This window comes from Suncus etruscus, chromosome 15 (assembly GCF_024139225.1).
Source record: "Suncus etruscus isolate mSunEtr1 chromosome 15, mSunEtr1.pri.cur, whole genome shotgun sequence".
Classification (NCBI taxonomy): Eukaryota; Metazoa; Chordata; class Mammalia; order Eulipotyphla; family Soricidae; genus Suncus; species Suncus etruscus.
This window is the reverse complement of record NC_064862.1, coordinates 56,110,589-56,131,188: the sequence shown is the minus strand read 5'-3', so window position 1 is coordinate 56,131,188 and position 20,600 is coordinate 56,110,589. Positions and strand designations below refer to the sequence as shown.

At 46.6% G+C, this 20,600-nt stretch overlaps 1 protein-coding gene and 1 pseudogene across 3 annotated transcripts in view; both read left to right on the top strand.

Annotated features, from left to right (window-relative positions):
* SYT17 (synaptotagmin 17) overlaps positions 1–20,600 on the top strand; it is a 60,302-nt gene that overhangs the window by 30,854 nt on the left and 8,848 nt on the right. For all 3 annotated transcript variants that reach the window (XM_049789167.1, XM_049789166.1, XM_049789168.1), the window contains exons 6-7: positions 2,061–2,181; positions 6,098–6,253. In XM_049789167.1, the coding sequence (XP_049645124.1) occupies positions 2,061–2,181; positions 6,098–6,253 (277 nt within the window). The remainder of the gene's footprint in view (positions 1–2,060; positions 2,182–6,097; positions 6,254–20,600) is intronic.
* LOC126031822 (uncharacterized) lies at positions 15,428–15,523 on the top strand (annotated as a pseudogene).

The following is a 20,600-nucleotide window of genomic DNA, read 5'->3' as shown; positions in this document are numbered from 1 at the left end:
AAGTTCCCAGTTGAGGGATCTGCAGGGGAAGATCAGGAATGACACATTCTGGGAACAGAAAGGGCTGGGGTGTAGGCAAAGTTCAAGGTCTTTAAATCCTGCAAGACCTGTGCATGGTGTGTGTGTGTGTGTGTGTGTGTGTGGCTTTGTCACCATGGAGGAGAGAGCAGCAGCCCCTAGTGCTCCAGGAAGTGCTCCCAACCCCAAATGTGCCTAACATGGAAGTTGACCTCCTGACCAGATATTCAGGAGTGGCAGGGGACACTCAGAGTGACTGTCTTTGTTTTTCTTTTTATTTCTTTCTTTTTTTTTTTTTGGATTTTGGGCCACACCAGGCAATGCTCTAGGCTTACTTCTGGTTCCACACTCAGGAATCACTCATTCCTGGTGGGCTCAGGAGACCATATGGGATGCAGAGGATTGAACCCAGGTCAGCCATATGCAAGGCAAGCATTCTACCTGTTGTGCTATTGCTCTGGCTTTTATTCTTTATTTTTATGAGTTTTTAGGGGGTGGGGGCCCTGGGATTGAACCTCGGGCCTCACACAGGCATAGTGAGGATTCTACCACTGAGATACCCTCAGATCATTTTGTTTGTTTGTTTGTGGGCCACACCTGGTGACACTCAGGGATCACTCCTGGCTCTGCACTCAGAAATCACTCCTGGCTTGGGGGACCATATGGGATGTCAGGGGATTGAACCATAGTCCATCCTGGGTCAGCTGTGTGCAAGGCAAATGCCCTACAGCTGTGCCATTACTCTGGCTTATACCCTCACACCCGGCTGCTCTCAGGGGTTACTCCTGGCTCTATGCTCAGAAATCGCTCCTGGCAGGCCCAGGGGACCATTTGGGATGCCAGGATTCGAACTACCGGCCTTCTGCATGAAAGGCAAATGCCTTACCTTCATGCTATCTCTCCAACTACTACCCTCAGACCTTTTAAAAAGAGTCTGAGATGTGGGAGGCTCTTGGTTACTAGATCCCTACAGAAGGTTCTTGCACATGGTAGTTCTGTGACCTGTGATGCTCTCCCAGGATCCAGATTTGCTTTGCAGAGGATGTCACAGGCAGAGTGTGGCTGTGGTGAGAATTAGCCTCTCGGGTTCAAATGCCAGGGTGAGCACTTTCTTGCTGGGTGACCCTGAGCAAGACATACTTCAGAGCCTGGTAAATGGGATTCAGGGGACTGGAATGATAAATAGTACAGCAGGATGTACATTTGCCTTGCACACAATCAACCTCGGCTCAATCCCCAGCCTCCCATGAGCACTGTAAGGATTCCTGAGTACAGAGTCAGGAGAAAACCCTGAGCACAGCCGAATGTCTCCCCAAAACAAACCAGCAAAGAAGCAAATGGGACTCAGGTTATGCTCTTGCAGACACATCACTTCCTGAAGCCAGGAGCAATCATGGGGGCTGAGCGCCATGTTGCTCACATGGCACCGATGGATCCGCAGCCTCCATGTGCTTGCCTTGTGCTGTTGCTGCTCTCAGATGTGCTCAGAGCAGAATAAATATTCCGAGAGAGGGCCAGTGTGGTGGGCTAGAGGTAAGGTGTCTGCCTTGCCAGCACTAGCCTAGGATGGATCTCGGTTCGATTCTCCGGTGTCCCATATGGTCTCCCAAGCCAGGAGCGACTTCTGAGCGCGTAGCCAGGAGTGATCCCTGAACGTCACCGGGTGTGGCCCAAAAACCAAAAAAAAAAAAAAATTTCGAGAGAGATGGATGAAGGCTGGAAGGGCATGGGGTAAAAAAAAATCCCAAAAGAGGCTCAGTCAACTGGCTCCTCTTCTCAAAGGCGGGGCTGCTGGAGTCCTGACCCTAGGTTTTCTTTTTTGTTGTGTTTTTTTTTTGTTGTTGTTGTTTTGTTTTTGGGTCACACCCAGCAGCGCTCAGGGGTTACTCCTGCCTCTATGCTCAGAAATCGCTCCTGGCAGGCACAGGGGACCATATGGGATGCCAGAATTCTAACTACCCTTCTTCTGCATGCAAGGCAAATGCTCTACCTCCATGCTATCTCTCCAGCCCCTGACCCAGGTTTTTCTCCTTCCTCTGCAGAATGAGGTAGAGCTGGGGGAGCTGCTGTTGTCCCTCAATTATCTCCCCAGCGCCGGGAGACTGAATGTTGACGTCATTCGAGCCAAGCAGCTTCTGCAAACCGATGTGAGCCAAGGTTCAGGTATGAGCCGCCCCCCCCCCCCGCCCCCTTTAATTCTTTAACAAAACCTCGATATTTGCTTGACAAAAGGGACCCCATTTTCTTCTTCTGCATCCTGGATACTGTTACTAAGACCTTATGGACAGAACTAGGGTATAGGATCAAGAAGAAAAGTAAAGGCCCAAGCAATAGTACAGCAGGGAGGGCCTGCATAGGTGATCAATCATCCATCTTACAGTCCCCTTAAGAGTTCCCTGAACATCACCAGGAGTAATTCCTGAGTGCTGAACCAGGAGTAAGCCCTGAGCACTGCAGTATGTAACCCAAAAAATAAAAAATAAATAAATAGGGGCCAGAGTGGTGGCGCAGTTGTAGGGCATTTGCCTTACACACAGCTGACCCAGGACAGATCTGAGTTCTATCCCCCTGGCGTCCCATATGGACCCCAAGCTAGGAGCGATTTCTGAGCTTATAGCCAGGAATAACCTCTGAACATCACTGGGTGTGGCCCAAAAAACAAAATAAATAAAATAAAGAAGGAAATAAATCAGGGGATGTTTCTTTTTTGTCTGTTTGCTTTTTTGTTTTTGTTTGTTGGGTGCCACACCCAGTGGTGCTCAGGGATTACTCCTGGCTCTATGCTCAGAAACCACTCCTGGCAGGCTCAGGGGACTGACTATATGAGCAGCAGAGGATAGAACCTGGGTCAGCCGCGTGCAAGGCAAACACCTTCCCCACTATGCTATCGCTATGGCCCAGGGGATCTTTCTTAAGATGAGACAGGCTGATAGTGTCATCTGACTCAGCGATCTTCAATGGTGCTCAGGGCACAAGTGGTTTGAAGGTATAGACAGGTTGAAAATCATTGTTCTGGGGCCCGGAGAGATAGCACAGTGGCGTTTGCCTTGCAAGCAGCCGATCCAGGACCAAAGGTGGTTGGTTCAAATCCCGGTGTCCCATATGGTCCCCCGTGCCTGCCAGGAGCTATTTCTGAGCAGACAGCCAGGAGTAACTCCTGAGCACTGCCAGGTGTGACCCAAAAACCAAAAACCAAAAAAAAAAAAAAAAAAAAAAATCACTGTTCTCCTGTCGTTATCACTACCGACCAGTGGGCCAGACCACAGAGCAGTTCCATAAAGAAGCTAATCAAAGGAACTCCATTTGGGTACATATGCTGCCTGGGTATGTGGTGCCTGGCCACGTACCACCCACATCTACCTCCTTGAGACATGGACTTTCCTGCTTTTATGGTGGGTTGTGTCCCGGGGCTCTTTCTGCCTTTGGAGAAGCCCATGCTCTCTCAAGCATGTTACTTTCTCTCCTATCTTTTCTCTCCCCTTCCTCAGTAACTCCAAATAAAACCTATTTTACACCATAAAATAAACAAACAAAACAGCAACAACAACAAAAGACTTAAATTAGGGATTTGATTGAAGCCAGGAAGAGATACTGGAAAGGGCTTCTGCTATGCTTCTGCTATCCAAAGGCTATGCCTGTAACAGGGACACCATGCTCCAGTGGCAGTATAGTGCACTGGCCGTGCTTTCTGATCTATATAGGGGAGACAGAGAGGTGAGCATACCCCTGTGGTTTTTCCCTAGCAATTCATTTCTGGTACACCTTCTGTCTTTCTACATCCCAACTCTGCAAAGACTTTTGTAAAATATGTTTAAAATGTCCATAGGAGGGACCTGAGTGATCACATAGGGAAGGGCATTTGCTTTGTACACAACCTACCAAGATTTGATATACGGCATCCCGGGCCCGGAGAGATAGCACATTGGTGTTTGCCTTGCAAGCAGCCGATCCAGGACCAAAGGTGGTTGGTTCGAATCCCGGTGTCCCATATGGTCCCCCGAGCCTGCCAGGAGCTATTTCTGAGCAGACAGCCAGGAGTGACCCCTGAGCACTGCCGGGTGTGGCCCAAAAACCAAAAAAAAAAAAAAAAAAAAAAGATATACGGCATCCCATATGGTTCCCTGAGTTCACCAGGAATGAATCCTCAGCTTAGAACAGGAGTAACCCCTGAGCATCACAAGGTGTGGCCCCTCAAAAAAAAAACCAATTAAGTGCCCAGAGGAAATCAATTTAAGCATTGCTTTTTGGGGGTTTGGTTTGGGGGCCACACCTGGTGGGACTCAGAAGGTTCTCCTGGCTCTGAATGCAGAAATGGCTCCTAGCAGGTGCGGGGACCATATAGGATGTCAGGGGTCAAACTGGGTCCATCTTGGGTCAACCATATGCAAGGCAAAGGCCCTGCTACTGTGCTATTGCTCCAACCCAAGCATGACTTTTAATGAACAGGGACAGATTAATATTTCACCTCTCTCATTTATCCCATGGCTATAAATGTTATTATAGGAAAGCAGCCAAGGGGGCTGTTATCTCTTGATCCTGGTGACAGAAATGTCGTCTTCTCTCAGTGCTATTGCTGAAATTAAAATTGCTTTTGCTAGAAGATGCCAGCTGAGTTCAGAAGTCAACTTGCATTCTTAAAATATTGTATTATGAAAAAAGTTTTCAAAGGACCTGTAGAAGGAATTTAGTAAAACTGGAGAGTTCAACAGTCACTGCGATGTAAGAGCCAGTATGATAAAATGGTAAAGGATCCTGAAGTCAGACTTCCTCCAACTTAATCTTAGAGTGACTACTTATAAATGATGTGGTGTTAGGGAGTAACTTTACCTCTTTTACTCCTCAATTTGTCTGTCTGAAAATGGACTTGACAGTATTGATATCCTTGGCCTTCTTAAACAAATATTATAGAGGCCGGAAAGATAGCACGGAAGTAAGGCGTTTGCCTTGTGTGCAGAAGGACGGTGGTTCGAATCCTGGCATCCCATGTTGTCCCCCAGCCTTCCGGTGGGCAATTTCTGAGCATAGAGCTAGGAGTGGCCCCTCAGTACTGCCGGGTGTGACCCAAAAACAAACAAAAAATATTATAGAATATGAGTGAATTTTTTGTAAGCTATAAAATGATAGAAAAATAATAGTTATAATTCTGTGAATTATGGAATCACTGATGTGGGAATGAATTTCCAATGACCAAAAGGCAGGGTTTGACTTAGTTCTGGCTTTTCCCCAAATACCCATTTTTTGGGGGGGGGGCCACACCCATTTGCTGCTCAGGGGTTACTCCTGGCTAAGCAAATTGCCCTTGGCTTGGGGGGACCATATGGGACGCCGGGGGATCGAACCACGGTCCTTCCTTGGCTAGCGCTTGCAGGGCAGACACCTTACCTCTAGAGCCACCTCACCGGCCCCTCAAATACCCATTTTTAAACAATTATCTGTCACCTCCAATCCTGTTTCCTCATCTGTAAAATGAACACAATGCCTGGTCCATGGAAGGAACTCAATAAATAGTGAATGATTAGAGGGAGAGAGAATAGAACAAGCAAATATAAACAGCTTAATATGGGAAAGGGGAAGAATAAGATGAATGGACGGATGGAGAAAAAGGATCAATGAATGGAGGGGAAGATACCTGGATGGATGGAAGAATGGATAGATTCATTTTAAAAATAAGTATTAGAATGAATAGGGAGTTGGGATGTCATATAGATGGAAGATTGGATAAATGATTGGCTGATAAAAAGAGTGGGTAGTGGATAGATAAAGGATGGGGAAGTGGAGCTGGTGAGATCGTACAGTGGGTGCCTTTCATATGGCCTTCCATACGGCCGACTCAAATTTAGTCCTCGAATCCCACATGTTCTCTCCTAGCACCACCAAGAATAATATCTGAGGACAGAGCCAGTAGTAAGACCTGAACACTGCCTGGTGTGGCCCAGAAACAAACCCAAAATAGATGGTGAAGAGATTGCTAGACGGTACATGGATGAAAGTGTGGGTGGATGGACAGATGGAAAGTTGATTGGGTTTGGGCTGGATTATATGGTATCCAATGTTCTGTGATGCTGTGTCCACTTGTCAGACCCCTTTGTGAAAATCCAGCTGGTACATGGACTCAAACTTGTGAAAACGAAGAAGACGTCCTTCTTAAGAGGCACAATCGATCCTTTCTACAATGAATCCTTCAGCTTCAAAGTTCCCCAAGAAGAACTAGAAAATGCCAGCCTCGTGTTTACAGGTAAGTAAAATCCCAGACACAGATTAGAAACTCCAGGTGAGATGTATGAAATTTACCATCCTAGGCATTAAGACCAAGAGGATGACATTAAGGAACAAAAGGATGATAATACAAAGCTTCATGCCTGGTGTACAGCATCCTGAGTTTGAATCCATTTGAATGATCAACTGTAATTTCAAAAAAGTAGAAAAAAAATTGGGCATCATAGACTTAACTACCGTAGACTCACAGAATAATATAGCACGATAGTTACAATGTAAACTTTGGTTTCCAGGCCCTGTCACCTAATGACTGAATCCTTTGGACAGTTCCTCAATCATTCTGAGCCTTTGTTTCTTGGTCTGTAAAAGGTAGAGTGTGATAGTCTTTGCTTCTTTGGTGGATTATCAAGATTAATAGTAAGTACCCAGTGAGTTAGCTACAATGAACTGATGGTTCAAAGACTGTAACAGTTTAAAATGGAAATTGTAGACACAAACAGGAATCCATTAAATACTCAGAGAAGAGGATTTAAATGATGTTTCCAGAGGAGTCATCATAATGGGTGGTTTCCCATGTTTGAATTTTATCTCTTATTTCTAGTGAATTATTCAGTCTGGGATTTCTAAGATGTCTTAGTTTCCTATTACTGTAAAACAAATCACCTCAGATTTACTACACCTCAGATTTACTACACCTCAGATGTAGTGACTTAAGACAATGAGCCCTGATTATTTCATAGTTCCTCTTGGCTCAGGAGTCTTGATTCATTACTTCCAGGTCCTTCTGGCTTTGGCTACCTGTTATCTCAAAGCCCAGTCACAGGATCTTGTTATGGTCACTCATGCCTTTTTTGTGGTTGTGGGCATGTGGATGCACCTTCGTTCCTACCTTGTGAACCTTTATGAGTTCATCACCTGCATGTGTTCATAGGGAAGGTCACTTCAGCACAACTTGTGACTGAGTTTTTGTAGTCTAGTTTTGGAAATGACATCATCTTATTCGTTTCTCCAGATTCTTTATTTGGGGGCCATATCCAGGAATGCTCAGGGGATTCCAAGGTGCCAAGACAAACCCGAGGTCTCCCTCAGGCTAATCATATGCTCAACCCCTTGTACTCTCTCTCTCCAACTAGCATATTCCTTTTTTTTTTTTTTTTTTTTTTTTGGTTTTTGGGTCACACCCGACAGCGCTCAGGGGTTCCTCCTGGCTCTACACTCAGAAATCGCTCCTGGCAGGCTCCAGGGACCATATGGGATGCTGGAATTCGAACCACCATCCTTCTGCATTCAAGGCAAATGCCTTACCTCCATGCTATCTCTCTGGCCCCCAGCATATTCTTTATACTAGGAGCAGCTTAACTCCATGCAGCTCACACTGCAGAGATGGGGATTAAGCTGGTGATGAGCACATGGAAAGGCTCCTTGGCAACCTTTGTAGAGACAGAAGTCATTGAAGGGGCTGGAGTGATAGTACAATGGGGCTGGAGCTTGCCTTGCACACAGCTGACACAGTTCCCTGCATCCCATATTGCCCCCTGCACGCTACTGGGAGTGATCTGAGTGCCGAACCAAAAGTAAGCTTGGAGCACCACCAGGTGTGAGCCAAAAAGCCAAAAACGTCCTCCAAGGGATGGCTGTCATATGCAGTGTTCCCTTCACAGCAGAGGCAGCACTCTGTCACTGCTTTGATCACATCACATCAAAGCACTTTTCATGGAAGTTTTGTCCTCATTCACTGGATGGACAGAGGGTGGAAGTCACCCTTGCAAGGGCCCACACAAGCAGGCCAACTTCACTCTCTGGCTCAGCCTACTACTCCATCAGGAAGATGCATCTCCTCGGTTGTCCAGGGAGCTGTGGCCTAGCAGGATGTGGCACTGTACTGCCTCAGAGCAAATAGAAACCTGATTGGTTTAGATCTCACCTTAAAACCCTTGCTGCAGTTCTCACGAGAACAAATCCTCACACAGCTTGTGCTCAAGAGACTTGTGCTTCTGGCCTTTCTCAGGCCTGTCACCCGGGCGCCTGCATCCACTCAGAGCGAGGCTGCCCTAAGCAGATCTGACGTCCCAGGGGGCAGAGCTGCGGTGGCCACTATCCAGATTGCAAAGGCAGGCCAGACAGTCCAGGAGCCCCCAGAATCCTTGATGGGTGATGAGCAGGCAAAGAGAATATACACAATCCAGCATAGACAAAGGATTCCTAAGTCCTACCAGAGAGCAGGACCAGGGGTTAGAGAAGCGGAATTCTGGGTGGCATGCAGGTCCCGCACAGAATCATTAGCAGTCTGTGCATTACTTGACATGGTTTGCCTACAGCAACCCAGGCTGTATGGGAAGGACACATGTGAGCATACAATCAGGGTACTGGGAGATAGGGGAGGGCCTCAGTTCAAGTCTGTGGAAAGTCTGAATGTCTCGGTTTCTCTCATCTGGAAAATGGGAAGGACTCCCAATCTGGGAGGATTCTGGGAGAGCAATTTGGATCCTGAGGTGCATCTGTGTGCTCAGATATACTCACGCACTCATACCAAGCTAGTATGAGCTCTTTCTCGCTGGTAATTTGTGATTAAAGGAACTTTTACTCTCTTCTACCTCCCCCTTCTAGGACCTTCTCCTAGAAGACATTCCCCCACCTTTTTTTTTAAATTAAGTCACTATGAGATATGGAGTTTAAAAGTTGTTGATACTTAAGTTTCAGTCATACAATGTTCCAACATCCTACCATTAGTAAATGGTTACCACTAATGTTCATTTCCTGCCACTAATGTCCCCAGTCTTCCTCCTGTTTTCTATCCGCCAACCTGTCTCTATGGCAGACACTTTTCTTCTCTCTCTCCCCCCATCCCCTCCTTTTATTCCTTTTGGGCACTGTGCTTGGCCACACCTGGCAATATTCCTGATTCTGAATTCAGAAATCACTCTGGAAATCATTCAGAAATCATTCAGAAAGCACCTGGTGGTGCTTAGAGAACCATATGGGATGGTAGGAATTAAATCAGGGTCAGCTGTGTGCAAGGCAATCTCCCTCCCCACTTTCCTATCACTATGCCCCTAAATTTTTTAAGATTTTTTTTGTTTGGTTTTGATTTTGGGGCCACATCCAGGGGTGTTCAGGGGTTAGTCCTGCCTCTGCACTCAAAAATTGCTCCTGAGATGCTGGGAATCAAACTAATCGGGTATGTCTCAGGTCAGCCCCATGCAAGGCAAACACCCTACCATTGTGCTATCTCTCCAGCCCCTAAATTAAAAAAAAAATTGGGGGGGCCACACCCTGTGATGCTCAGGGGTTACTCCTGGCTATGTGCTCAGAAATCACTCCTGGCTTGGGGGACCATATGGGATGCCGGGGGATTGAACCGCGGTCCGTTCTAGACTAGTGTGGGCAAGGCAGATGCCTTAACCCTTGTGCCACTGCACGGGCCCTAAAGTTTTTAAATTTTATTGGCTTCTGGAAATCACTTTTTTCTACTTTCCATACCTCTTTCCTTACCCTTTTCCTTTATGTATGATTCTAGAACTCTGCAAGAAGCCTAATGTCTGAGCCACATACTGTCTCCAAGCCCTACAACTATCCCAGGGAACACTGACCCTCGGCAATTTCTAGAACATTCCATAGATGCCCACATTAAGACTTGCCTGTCTCGGCCCGGAGAGATAGCACAGCAGCGTTTGCCTTGCAAGCAGCCGATCCAGGACCAAAGGTGGTTGGTTCAAATCCCGGTGTCCCATATGGTCCCCCGTGCCTGCCAGGAGCTATTTCTGAGCAGACAGCCAGGAGTAACCCCTGAGCACCGCTGGGTGTGACCCAAAAACTAAAAAAAAAAAAAAAAAAAAAGACTTGCCTGTCTCATCATGTGTGAGGTCTCTCGTGGTCCATACAATGCAAATGGATATATCTGTATTTTTGTTTGTTTGTTTATTTGGGGACCACACCCAGTGGTGCTTAGGGTCCACTCCTGACTTTAACACCAGGATCACTTCTGTCAGGACTCGGGGCCATAAGGAGAAATGAGGTTGAACCTAGGTTGATAGAACCCAGGTTGCTAGGAAGCACCTTACCCAATGTACTGTTTCTCCAGCTCTCCATTTTTGTTGTTTGTTTTTGTTTGGGGGCCACATCTGGTGGTGCTTAGTGCTTACTCTTTGGAGTACTCTATACTTAGGGATTACTCCTCCTAGGGCTCTGGGAGCTATATGGGGTGCTGGGCATCAAACCCTGATCAGCCACGTGCAAGTAAAGTACCCTTCCCGCTGTACTATATCTCCAACCCCCTATAATCTTGTGATTCTCTCTCTCTTTCTATCTATCTATCTATCTATCTATCTATCTATCTATCTATCTCATTTTTAATTGGGGGTTATTCCTGGCAAGCTCAGGGAACCATATGGGTTGCCAGGGATCAAATCTGGGTTGGCTGCATGCAAAGCAATTTTTGCTATTGCTCTGGACCCTCTATTGTTCTTTTGAGAGAAAATGAGAGGTTGGAGTCAAACCTAGCAGTACTCTGTGGCTATTCTTATCACAGTCAGCTGCATGCCAGGCAAGTGCAATAACCCCTAAACCATCTCTCCAGCCCTCCCATGGATAACATACCATGCACGGTCAAGGTTTAGAACCACAGCTGTGAGTGAAATCCCAGCCACGTTGGTGTTTTACCTAAAGGACACTGGTTAGGAACATCGTGGGAGTGTGGATGGGGCTGGCAGAGCTCCAGTTCAGGATGGCAGAGCTTAGCATTCTGATGTGCTTTAATCAGCTGGAGGAAAGCGCTGGTACCTTTACACCACGGCTTGAAACCACAGCCTATTAGCTTGTTTCCAAACACATCCTCACCATAGTCAGGGTGGTCTGCAATTAAGTGTCTGCTGAGAGACTCCAGAAAAGCTCTGGCAGCCTGGATAGGATGCTCATTCAATTTCTCAGCAGCTCCTGCCAGGGTGGGGGCTGGTTTCTTTTGCAGTTTTCATCTGGGTTGATTTCTGCCTACACTCCCTACCTTCACATGTCAGGAAGAGGCTGTGGCTTTTTTGTTTTTTTTGTTTTTTTTGTTTTTTTTTGTAGTTTTTACTTTGTTTATTTTATTAAGTCCCCATGAGATTCACAGTTACAAAGTTGTTGATGGTTGAGTTTCAATTATACAATGTTCCAACATTCATCCCTTCACCAATATTCATTTCCCACCACCAATTTTCTCAGTCTGCCTCCCATTCCCCAGCATCCCAGGCTGTGGCTCTTGGAGATGAGATTCTGGAAAAAAATCATGAGGTTAGAAATCACATGTTTTGAGGCTGAAGAAATAACATGGAGGTAAGACGTTTGCCTTGCATGCAGAAGGATGGTGGTTCGAATCCCGGCATCCTATATGGTCCCCTAAGCCTGCCAGGAGCAAGTACTGAGCATAGAGCCAGGAGTAATCCCTGAGCGCTGCCGGGTGTTACCCAAAAATCAAAAACCAAAAAAAAAAAAAAAAAAAATCAGATGTTTTTATTTTTAAATTTTGGGTTTTTTGTTTGTTTGTTTTGTTTTGGGGCTATACCTGGCAGTGCTCTCCTTCTTGGCTCTACATTCAAGAATTACTCCTGGTGGTGCTCATATGGATGCCAAAGATCTAATCGATCATACAATCTTTCTGGACTATAGATCAAACCCACTGTACTATTGCTTGGGAAAGGACCCTGGCTTCCTAGTGGGGGGAGCAGGCAGGTGTGGTGGGAGCACTGGGCCAGGAGGCAGCCCTGGGTGGTCCCCATGGGCTGAGGATATGAGGGAGGGTGTTTTCTTTTGTTTGTTTGGTTGGTTTGGGGGCCACACCCAGCAGCGCTCAGGGGACACTTCTGGCTCTGTGCTCAGAAATCACTCCTTACAGGCTGGGGGGTGGGGGACAATTTGGATGCCAGGGATTGAACCCAGGGCAGCTGTGTGTGCTATCTCTTTGTCCCGTGGGCTGAGTTTTTATTGGGCACCTACTACATGCTCGGACCTGTCTAACATCTGTGCATCCCTCATGGGCACGGCTGCTGTGTGGCCATCTTCACAGGGAGCTTCCTTGTAGTGGGGGTGGGAGGAAGGCAAAGGAACACTCCAGTTGCACTGTCTAGCAGGGTCCAAGGAACTGGAGAGGGTCTTGGAGCTGGAACTGAAGGTGGCAGGGGTGCAGGGAAAGTACTCAGGGGCTGGGGCCCAGCAGGAACCTGCCATGTGAAAGAGAAACTAAGGCTGACCTCTCCCCCCAGCCTGGGATCAAACATAATCAGCCTGACCAGAAAGTCCAGATCTCACCTTGCATGTGGCCGGCCTGAGTTCTGACCCTTTTTTTTTTTTTTTTTTGGTTTTTGGGTCACACCCAGCAGTGCTCAGGGGTTACTTCCGGCTATCTGCTCAGAAATAGCTCCTGGCAGGCACGGGGGACCATATGGGACACCGGGATTCGAACCAACCACCTTTGGTCCTGGATCGGCTGCTTGCAAGGCAAACACCGCTGTGCTATCTCTCCGGGCCCGAGTTCTGACCCTCGATCTCCTGATCACCATTGGCCACAATCTCCAAACACACCGAACTTCACCCTGCTGATTCAGTGTTTCTGTGGGCCTCAGTGTTTGCGGCTTCTGATGGGCTGGTCTGTGGGGGCCCAAATAAACTACATTTCTTTTATAGTCTTTTTCTTGGGGGGGGGTGAGAACCACACCCGGCGGTGCTCAGGGGTTACTCATGGCTCTGCACTCAGGCAGGCCTGGGGGACCATATGGAATGCTGGGGATCAAACCCAGGTTGGCTGCATGCAAGACAAATAGGCTGCGTTCGTTTGCTTTTTTTCTTTTGGTTTTTGGGCCACACCAAAAACCACACACGAATCTGTTCCCGCCGAATGCAAGGCATATGCCCTACCACTATGCTATCACTCTGTTCCCCCAGGCTACATTTCTGACTGAACCCAGGAATGCTGTGGGGGATCTTCTGTGCTAATGGGGATCTTAAAAAGGGGACCAAGGACAAAGATAATCATCATTGCATGTTGAAAGAAATCAGCTCATCAGCACTGATCCATCCCTCCCCCTGATTGCTCCAGGCAGCCCAACCCCATGTGTGTGTTATTATTGTTCCAGCTCTTTCAAAGACCCTGAGCCTGCCCTCACCCACAGTGACTGACTCATCAGGGCCTCTGGGCTTGGGGAAGGGAGAACCGAGGTTTCAGAGAGCCCTGGCAATGAGTTCTCTGGCACAGTTTGGGTTGGCAAGCCTGGGATGTCTGCTTGGCACCCCACCAGCCTGCCCCCGCCTGCCTGGCGGCCTGGCTCTGAGCATGCATGTGCTCCCATGCACCTGCTCTGCACCTCATCGCTGCTTGTCTTTCTGCAGCCATCGAGTGCATTTGGTTCAGTGAATCTGTTGCTGAGATAAGATTGGGGTGGGGACAGCAGAGAATGAGGCAGGAGATCTGTGGGCCCAGTACTGGGCCAGGAAGAGCCAGGGGTAGACAGGGCAGCAGAGAGTATACTGGAAAAGGGAAAGGGCTTTGGGGAGATGTCCAGCAAGGGCCTCAGAAGGGGAAGGTGGCGCTGCCAGGGATCCTTCTACATGGATCAGGCCCCCTAAAGATGGAGTGATGTTGGAGGTTTGCACCAGGGCTGCTGCTCCCCAGCATCTTGCCTCAGCTCATCCCTGCTGTGCTCACTTGGCAGCCATGCAGCAGCTTCCCCCTGCTCCCCACCCAGTTGAACTCTGGACACTCCAGTGGGGGGGGCTGCACCCAGACAATGAATTGGAGTGAGGTAGGACTTGGGTCCTGATCTCACCTTTGTCACTTAGAAGTATGAATGATGTGGGCAAATGAAGGTCCCTTTCTCCTCTTCTTCCTCTGTGTGAGCTTTCCATCTCAGCACTTTGTATAAAAGGCTCTAGAGAGTGTCTGATAAGGATGCAACAAATACCAGATTGTGATGGTGATTGTGGGATGGCGGTGGGGATGCTGAGGATGATTATGGTGACGGTGGTGGGGTGATCATGGTGGTGCTAGTGATAGTGGTACTGATCACAGTGATCATAATAGTGCTGGTGGTGGTGATTATGATGGTGATGGTGGCAGTAGTGGTGATTAAAGAACCCTGTCATGGAATGAAGTGAATCATTCGGAGAGCAGATCCTGATATTACAGAGGCTTGGATTGATTCTTAGTCTCATCATGAACCAACTCTAAGCAAATAGCTTAGTCTCCTCATCCCAACTTTGTTCCTTTTTTTTTTTTTTTTGTTCCACACCCTGCAGTGCTCAGGAGTTACTCCTGGCTCTGCACTCAGAAATCACTCCTGGCAGTCTCGGGGAACCATACGGGATGCCAGGGGTTGAATTTAGGTTCGTCCCGGGTTGGCCACATGCAAGGCAAATGCCCTACCGCTTTGCTATTGCTCTAACCCCTGATCCCAATTTTGTGATATGTGGAAGGCAACAGAGCATTGAACATTCCTGCTGTGGCAATTAAAGCACAGTCAGTAAGTGGACCAGGCCTTCCCACAGGTAGCTCATTGGAAAATTAGACCTGCTACTGTCATAATCACTCTGTGTGTGTGTGTGTGTGTGTGTGTGTGTCTGGGAGAGAGAGAGAGAGTGAGAATGAGAGAGAGAGAGAGAGAGAGAGAGAGAGAGAGAGAGAGAGAGAGAGAGAGAGAGAGAGATATGAACGCTGATCCTTTGGAGGTTAATAGCTTGGCCCAGCTGTCTGAGTTGTCTCCCCACCATTCCTCTCACTTAATCACCCTGGCGCTGCCAGCTGGTTCAGGAGCCAGAGCACCACAGACCAGCAGACCAGCAGGGGCACAAGGGCCAGAGAAGCTGGCGGGAGGCATTTGGCTTCAGGCTGGCCCCAGCCACAAATGTGAGGGCCAAACTGGGGAGACATAAGCCTCTGCTTTCTAACCAGAGGGCCCCAAAAGTGAGCCCCTGGGAAGCCCACTGTGGGGAGGGGATGGCAGAGATGACACAGCAGGAGGGCACTTGCCTTGCATGCAGCTGATTGGGGTTCAATCTCTAACACCCCAATGTAGACTACCAAGCCTGTTGGGACTGATTCCTTAGCACAGAACCAGGAGTAAGTGCTGAGGTGTGCTGAGTAAGTACTGTCAGGTGTGGCTCAGAAACAAATAATAAATTAAAACTATTAAAATTAAAAATAAATTTAAAAAAATCTTTAAATTAAGTGCTCGTTTTGGCAGCACATATACTAAAATTGGAACTATACAGAGAAGATTAGCATGGCCCCCACACAGGACAACAAGAAAAAGAAATTTTAATTGAGAAATAAAAGGAATGGAAAGCCAGTCACCTAGCCTAAGATAATAAGGGATGCCAATGTCCTGTGCTTCAGGTGAGAATCGTGGGAACCAGACATGCAAAGTTAGGAGGTGCCAAGTCTGCCACCCCACACCTATGCCAAGAGTTGGTGAGGTTTTATGTTTTTGTTTTTGTTTTTTTGAGTTTCGATGTTTTATCACACCCACACCAGAGCCTTTCCTTCCAGCACTGTCTGCCCTAGCAAGTGAAATTAGCAACCACAATTTAGATCTCATAGGGAAAAACAAGTCTGTTTCTGCACGCATAGCAACAGGCCACTGGAGAGCGCTCCCTTCCTTCTCCTCCCCGGGCCTCAGTCTCCCCATCCACAAAGTGAACAGGTGAGGTGGAGTAAATTATGACTCCAGGGGCTGCTTGTTTGGCCATAGTGGAGAGATTGAGAATAGTGATGGTTGTGAGTGGCTAAAAGGTTACGTAGGGCTACCAGTGGGCAGAAACCAGAGGTACAGCTAAGTCCTTGACCATGGAAAGTATGATCCCAGATGTCAATCGTGCCAGGAGTGAAAAAAAATTCCTAGTTTTGGGGAGAGAGAGGGGGACCTGGCACAGAGCACTGGAATGTGTGCTTTGCTGACAGGAGCCCCAGGTTCCATCCCTAGCATCATCTGATCTTCCCAGCATGAGGGATATAACTCTGTTGGCACCCAGCACCACCGGGCTCCTCCCAGAGAAAATGCTTTTCATTTTTACCTATTTGAGAGAACATCTTTCCTTTGCCATGGACCTCTACATCAAAACATTGGGCTTTCTGATTAAAATCTTTTTTTTTTTTAATTTTTGGGTCACACCTGATGGTTCTCAGGGTTTTCTCCTGGCTCTGTGCTCAGAAATTGCTCCTGGCAGGCTCAGGGGACCATTTGGGATGCTGGGATTCAAACCACCATTCATCCTAGATCGGGTGCGTGCAAGGCAAATGCCCTACTGCTGTGTTATCTCTCCAACCTCTAATTAAAGTCTTAATTCTAGAAATAAATGATGCCCAAGGGCCTGGGATGTGGCTCAGATGGTGGAGCACCTGCCTTGCAAGTGCAGAACCCCAAGTTCAATCCCTGGGTGGGCCCCAATCATGGTTTAAAATAATGGCATGAATCATAAAGATGGAACAGCAGGTAGGGTTCTTGCCTAGCATGTGGCCAGGTTTGAGTCCAGCACCCTATTTAGTCTTCTGAGCCCCACCAGGAGTGATCCCTGAGTGCAGAACCAGGAGAGAACTCTGAATATTGCCAGGTGTAGTCCAAAAGCAACACCCCATAATATGAAATGAGGAGGCTGGAGATACTGTACAATAAGAAGGCACTAGTTTTGTACATAATTGACCCCAGTTCAATCCCTGGCATCACATATGGTTCCCGGGCCCCATCAGGAGTGAGCCCTGCCATGAGCACTGTTGAGTGTGGCTCCAACCCTCCCCCTCAAAAAAAGATAAAAAAAAAAAATGAAAGAAGGAAGAGGGGAGTATCCCATGGGGCTGGTGGAGAGACTTGGTACTTTAGGAATTTGGCAATGTTTACTTCAGAGACATAAAGTTGTACTGCTAAAATACATATAGTCGAGAGGAGGGAGTTTGGGGACATTGGTGAGGAGAATGCTGAACTGGTGAAGGGGGCTGTTTTTTTTTTTAATTTTTTTATTTTGAATTATGAGAACAAAAGATGCAAAGAAAGAGGACAAGGTAAAGTTACAGTGGAAGGACAATCACCCATAACATAATTCTCAGAAGAAGTCCCCTTGCTGATATCTTAACTTTGAACTTTCAGCCAAAGAACGTTAAGATAAAATAAAACAGAATCCATGTGCGATTATTTTGTCCCTCGAGTCCCCAGATTGTAGCACATTATAATATTTCTTAACAGCACACAAGGCAATCTAAAGCCATCAAACTTACGTAACTCCTTTAACATTAGAGGCATAGTATTTTTTACATTTCCATGTACATGAATATTAGCTTAAGTTAACCTCAAATTTTAAGTGGGTGCATTTTAAGGATTAGAGTCAAAGGAGCACAGTCAAAACGTTGTTAGAGTGGCAATTGTTGTTTGCATAGGCCCACCAAAATATGAGAGGCATGGAAAGGAATAACCTTGGCCTAAATACAAAGAGATCCTACCCCTGAAGTTTCCAGGCATAAGACCAGCTCTAGGCTTCAGGCAAGTTATCGTCTGATCTAAGACATTGTCCGTAGTGCCAACACACTTTTCACACAGTCTCTGTTGTTGGTATCATGTTTCTGGGGGCTGTTTTTTATGACTGAAATCCATCTACAATCATGTTTGTAACCAAGGTGCTTGAATAAAGATATTTTAAAAAAATAAAATACATATAGTCCTACAAACTTTAGTTCTCTCAACTTTTGAAAAAATAGTAAATAGGGGACTAAAGTGATAGCACTGTGAATAAGGTATTTGCTACTGGGACCAGAATGATAGCACAGTGGTAGGGCATTTACCTTGCATGCGGCCAACCCTGGATGGACCCAGTTTCAATCCCTGGTATCCCATATGATCCCCCAAGCTTGCTGGGAGCAGTTTTTGAGCGCAGAGACAGGAGTAGCATCTGAGCACCACTGGGTGTGCCCTCCCCCAAATAAAGGTATTTGTTTTTTTTTTTTTACCTCAACAACCTCTTAAAAAAAGGTATTTGCTACAAAAAAATTGTGGTGTGTTTGGTTTTTTGGGGGAGGGGCATATCCAGGGGTTACTCCTGGCTCTGTGCTCAGAAATCACTCCTGAACCCAATACCCATCAGATAAGGGGCTAATATCTAAGATATACAAGGTACTGCCAGAACTTAACAAGAAAAAAACACCAAACCCCATCAAAAAATGGAGAGAAGAAATGAACAGACAATTCCTCAAAGAAGAAATACAAATGGCAAAAGACACATGAAAAAAATGCTCCACATCACTAATTATAAGGGAGATGCAAATCAAAACAACAATGCCATCTCACACTATAGAGACTGGCACACATCACAAGGAACAAGAACAAGAAGTGCTGGTGGAGATGTGGGGAGAAAGGAACTGTCATTCATTGCTGGTGGAAATGCTGTCTAGCCCAGCCTTTATGGAAAACAATATGGAGATGCTACTGATTAGCTCTTGGGGTCCTGTTGAGTTAGAGAACTTCTCTGAGTTCCCTTGAGGAGAGTGGATGCACGGGCAGCGAAATATGAAGAAAATGAGACCGCACAGTGAATGTATGGGAGAAACAGCAATCTAAACTTTGATGTGTGGAAAAAGTATACATGAAGTAAATTGCCAGTCACAGGTATGAGAAGAAAGTTCAGATTAACAAAATATAGATACTTTATTTTCCGGCGTATAAGACGACCCCCTAATTTTGCAGTTAAAACATAGGTTTAGGCCTATATTCGCTGTATCAGACAGAACTTTCCTGTGCTGCATGTGCTGCATGTGTTCCTGTGCTCATGTACCACAGTGAGCCAATCACAACAAGCAAAGGTTCAAAGGTTATATTGTAATAGACTTCCTCTCTGACTCTGGCCAATCTGAGCAGGCTTTTTACAGTGTAGATTCAGGTACAGAACATTGTCTAATTTGCATGCATAAAAAGCCTGCTTGGATTGGCTGAGTTAGAGAGGCGGTCTAAGCAGCCTTGCAGTGATTTATGCAGGACGGAGTTGGAAAACTCGTTTTGTGGCAATATTCAGACAATTTTCGTTTAGCGGCATATTGAAACATTTTTCGGGATATACTCGGCGTATAAGACGACCCCCGATTTTCGGTTGACTTTTTTTTGTTTCAAAAGTCGTCTTATATGCCGAAAAATATGGTACTTCTGGTACAAAGAAACATTAACAGTAGCCCTGTTTGATATACAAAACAATTCACCTGGCTAAGGGGATATGCAATTCTGGTGAGGACTATTTTAGTAAAGCTCCTGAGATAAAAGGGAGAGTGTTAACTTTAACATCTCAAAGCATATTCTGCCCAACTAGTTTCAAATGTAAAATTTTTTGGGGGGTAGCAAGGAGCTAAGTTTTCTTTATCAGGTTACCTATTTCTGCAGGAAGACATTTTTGGGGGGGATCACACCCGGTGCCACTCAGGGGTTACTCCTAGCTCTGTGCTCAGAAATCACTCCTGGCAGGCATAGGGGACCCTATGGGATGTCGGGATTTGAACTACCATCTGTCCTGGAACAGCTGCATGCAAGGCAAATGCCCTACTGCTGTGCTATCTCTCTGGTCCAAGAAGACTCTTTTTGTGTATAAGGAGCAGGTGAAAGAGACAGACTAAAGACACGCAGATTTTATACCTGGTAAGAAGTTTGACAGCCCAATGCTACATCCTGGCCAAACCTTTTGATGTAAATTCAGAGCTGACAGAGAGAAGAAAATTGTCTCTAAGTGTCTCCAGGTAAAGAGAAATTTAATCAAGGCTATATTTGGCCTTTAATACACACAGCAGAAGGAAGAAAAGCCAATTAGATGTTAGTTGTGAAGGGAGCATAATGTCAGTACCATAACACGAATCTCAGAAAAGCTCTATGGAATTTACCAATTATCTGTGCAGGGGTGAGGTTTCCCAGAGGTCCTTTCGGTGAAAATTCCTTGTGAGTGTTCAAAACAGCCATCCATGCTAAGAATATGACACCCCAGCAGGCCTTCTGTCCATCCTCAGAAATATAGCAATTCTTTTTTTTTCTTTTTTGGCCACACCCGTTCGATGCTCAGGGATTACTCCTGGCTAAGCGCTCAGAAATTGCCCCTGGCTTGGGGGACCATATGGGACACCGGGGAATCAAACCGTGGTCCGTTCCTTGGCTAGCGCTTGCAAGGCAGACACCTTACCTCTAGCGCCACCTTGCCGGCCCCAGCAATTCTTATTAATGGCCTGACATGGAGATTCATCAAAAAACTGGAAATTGAGCTCCCATATGATCCAGCTATACCATTCCTGGAGATCTACCCTAGGAACACAAAACCGCAACACAAAAATGCCTTTTACACACCTATATTCATTGCAGCACTATTTACAATAGCCAGAATCTGGGGGG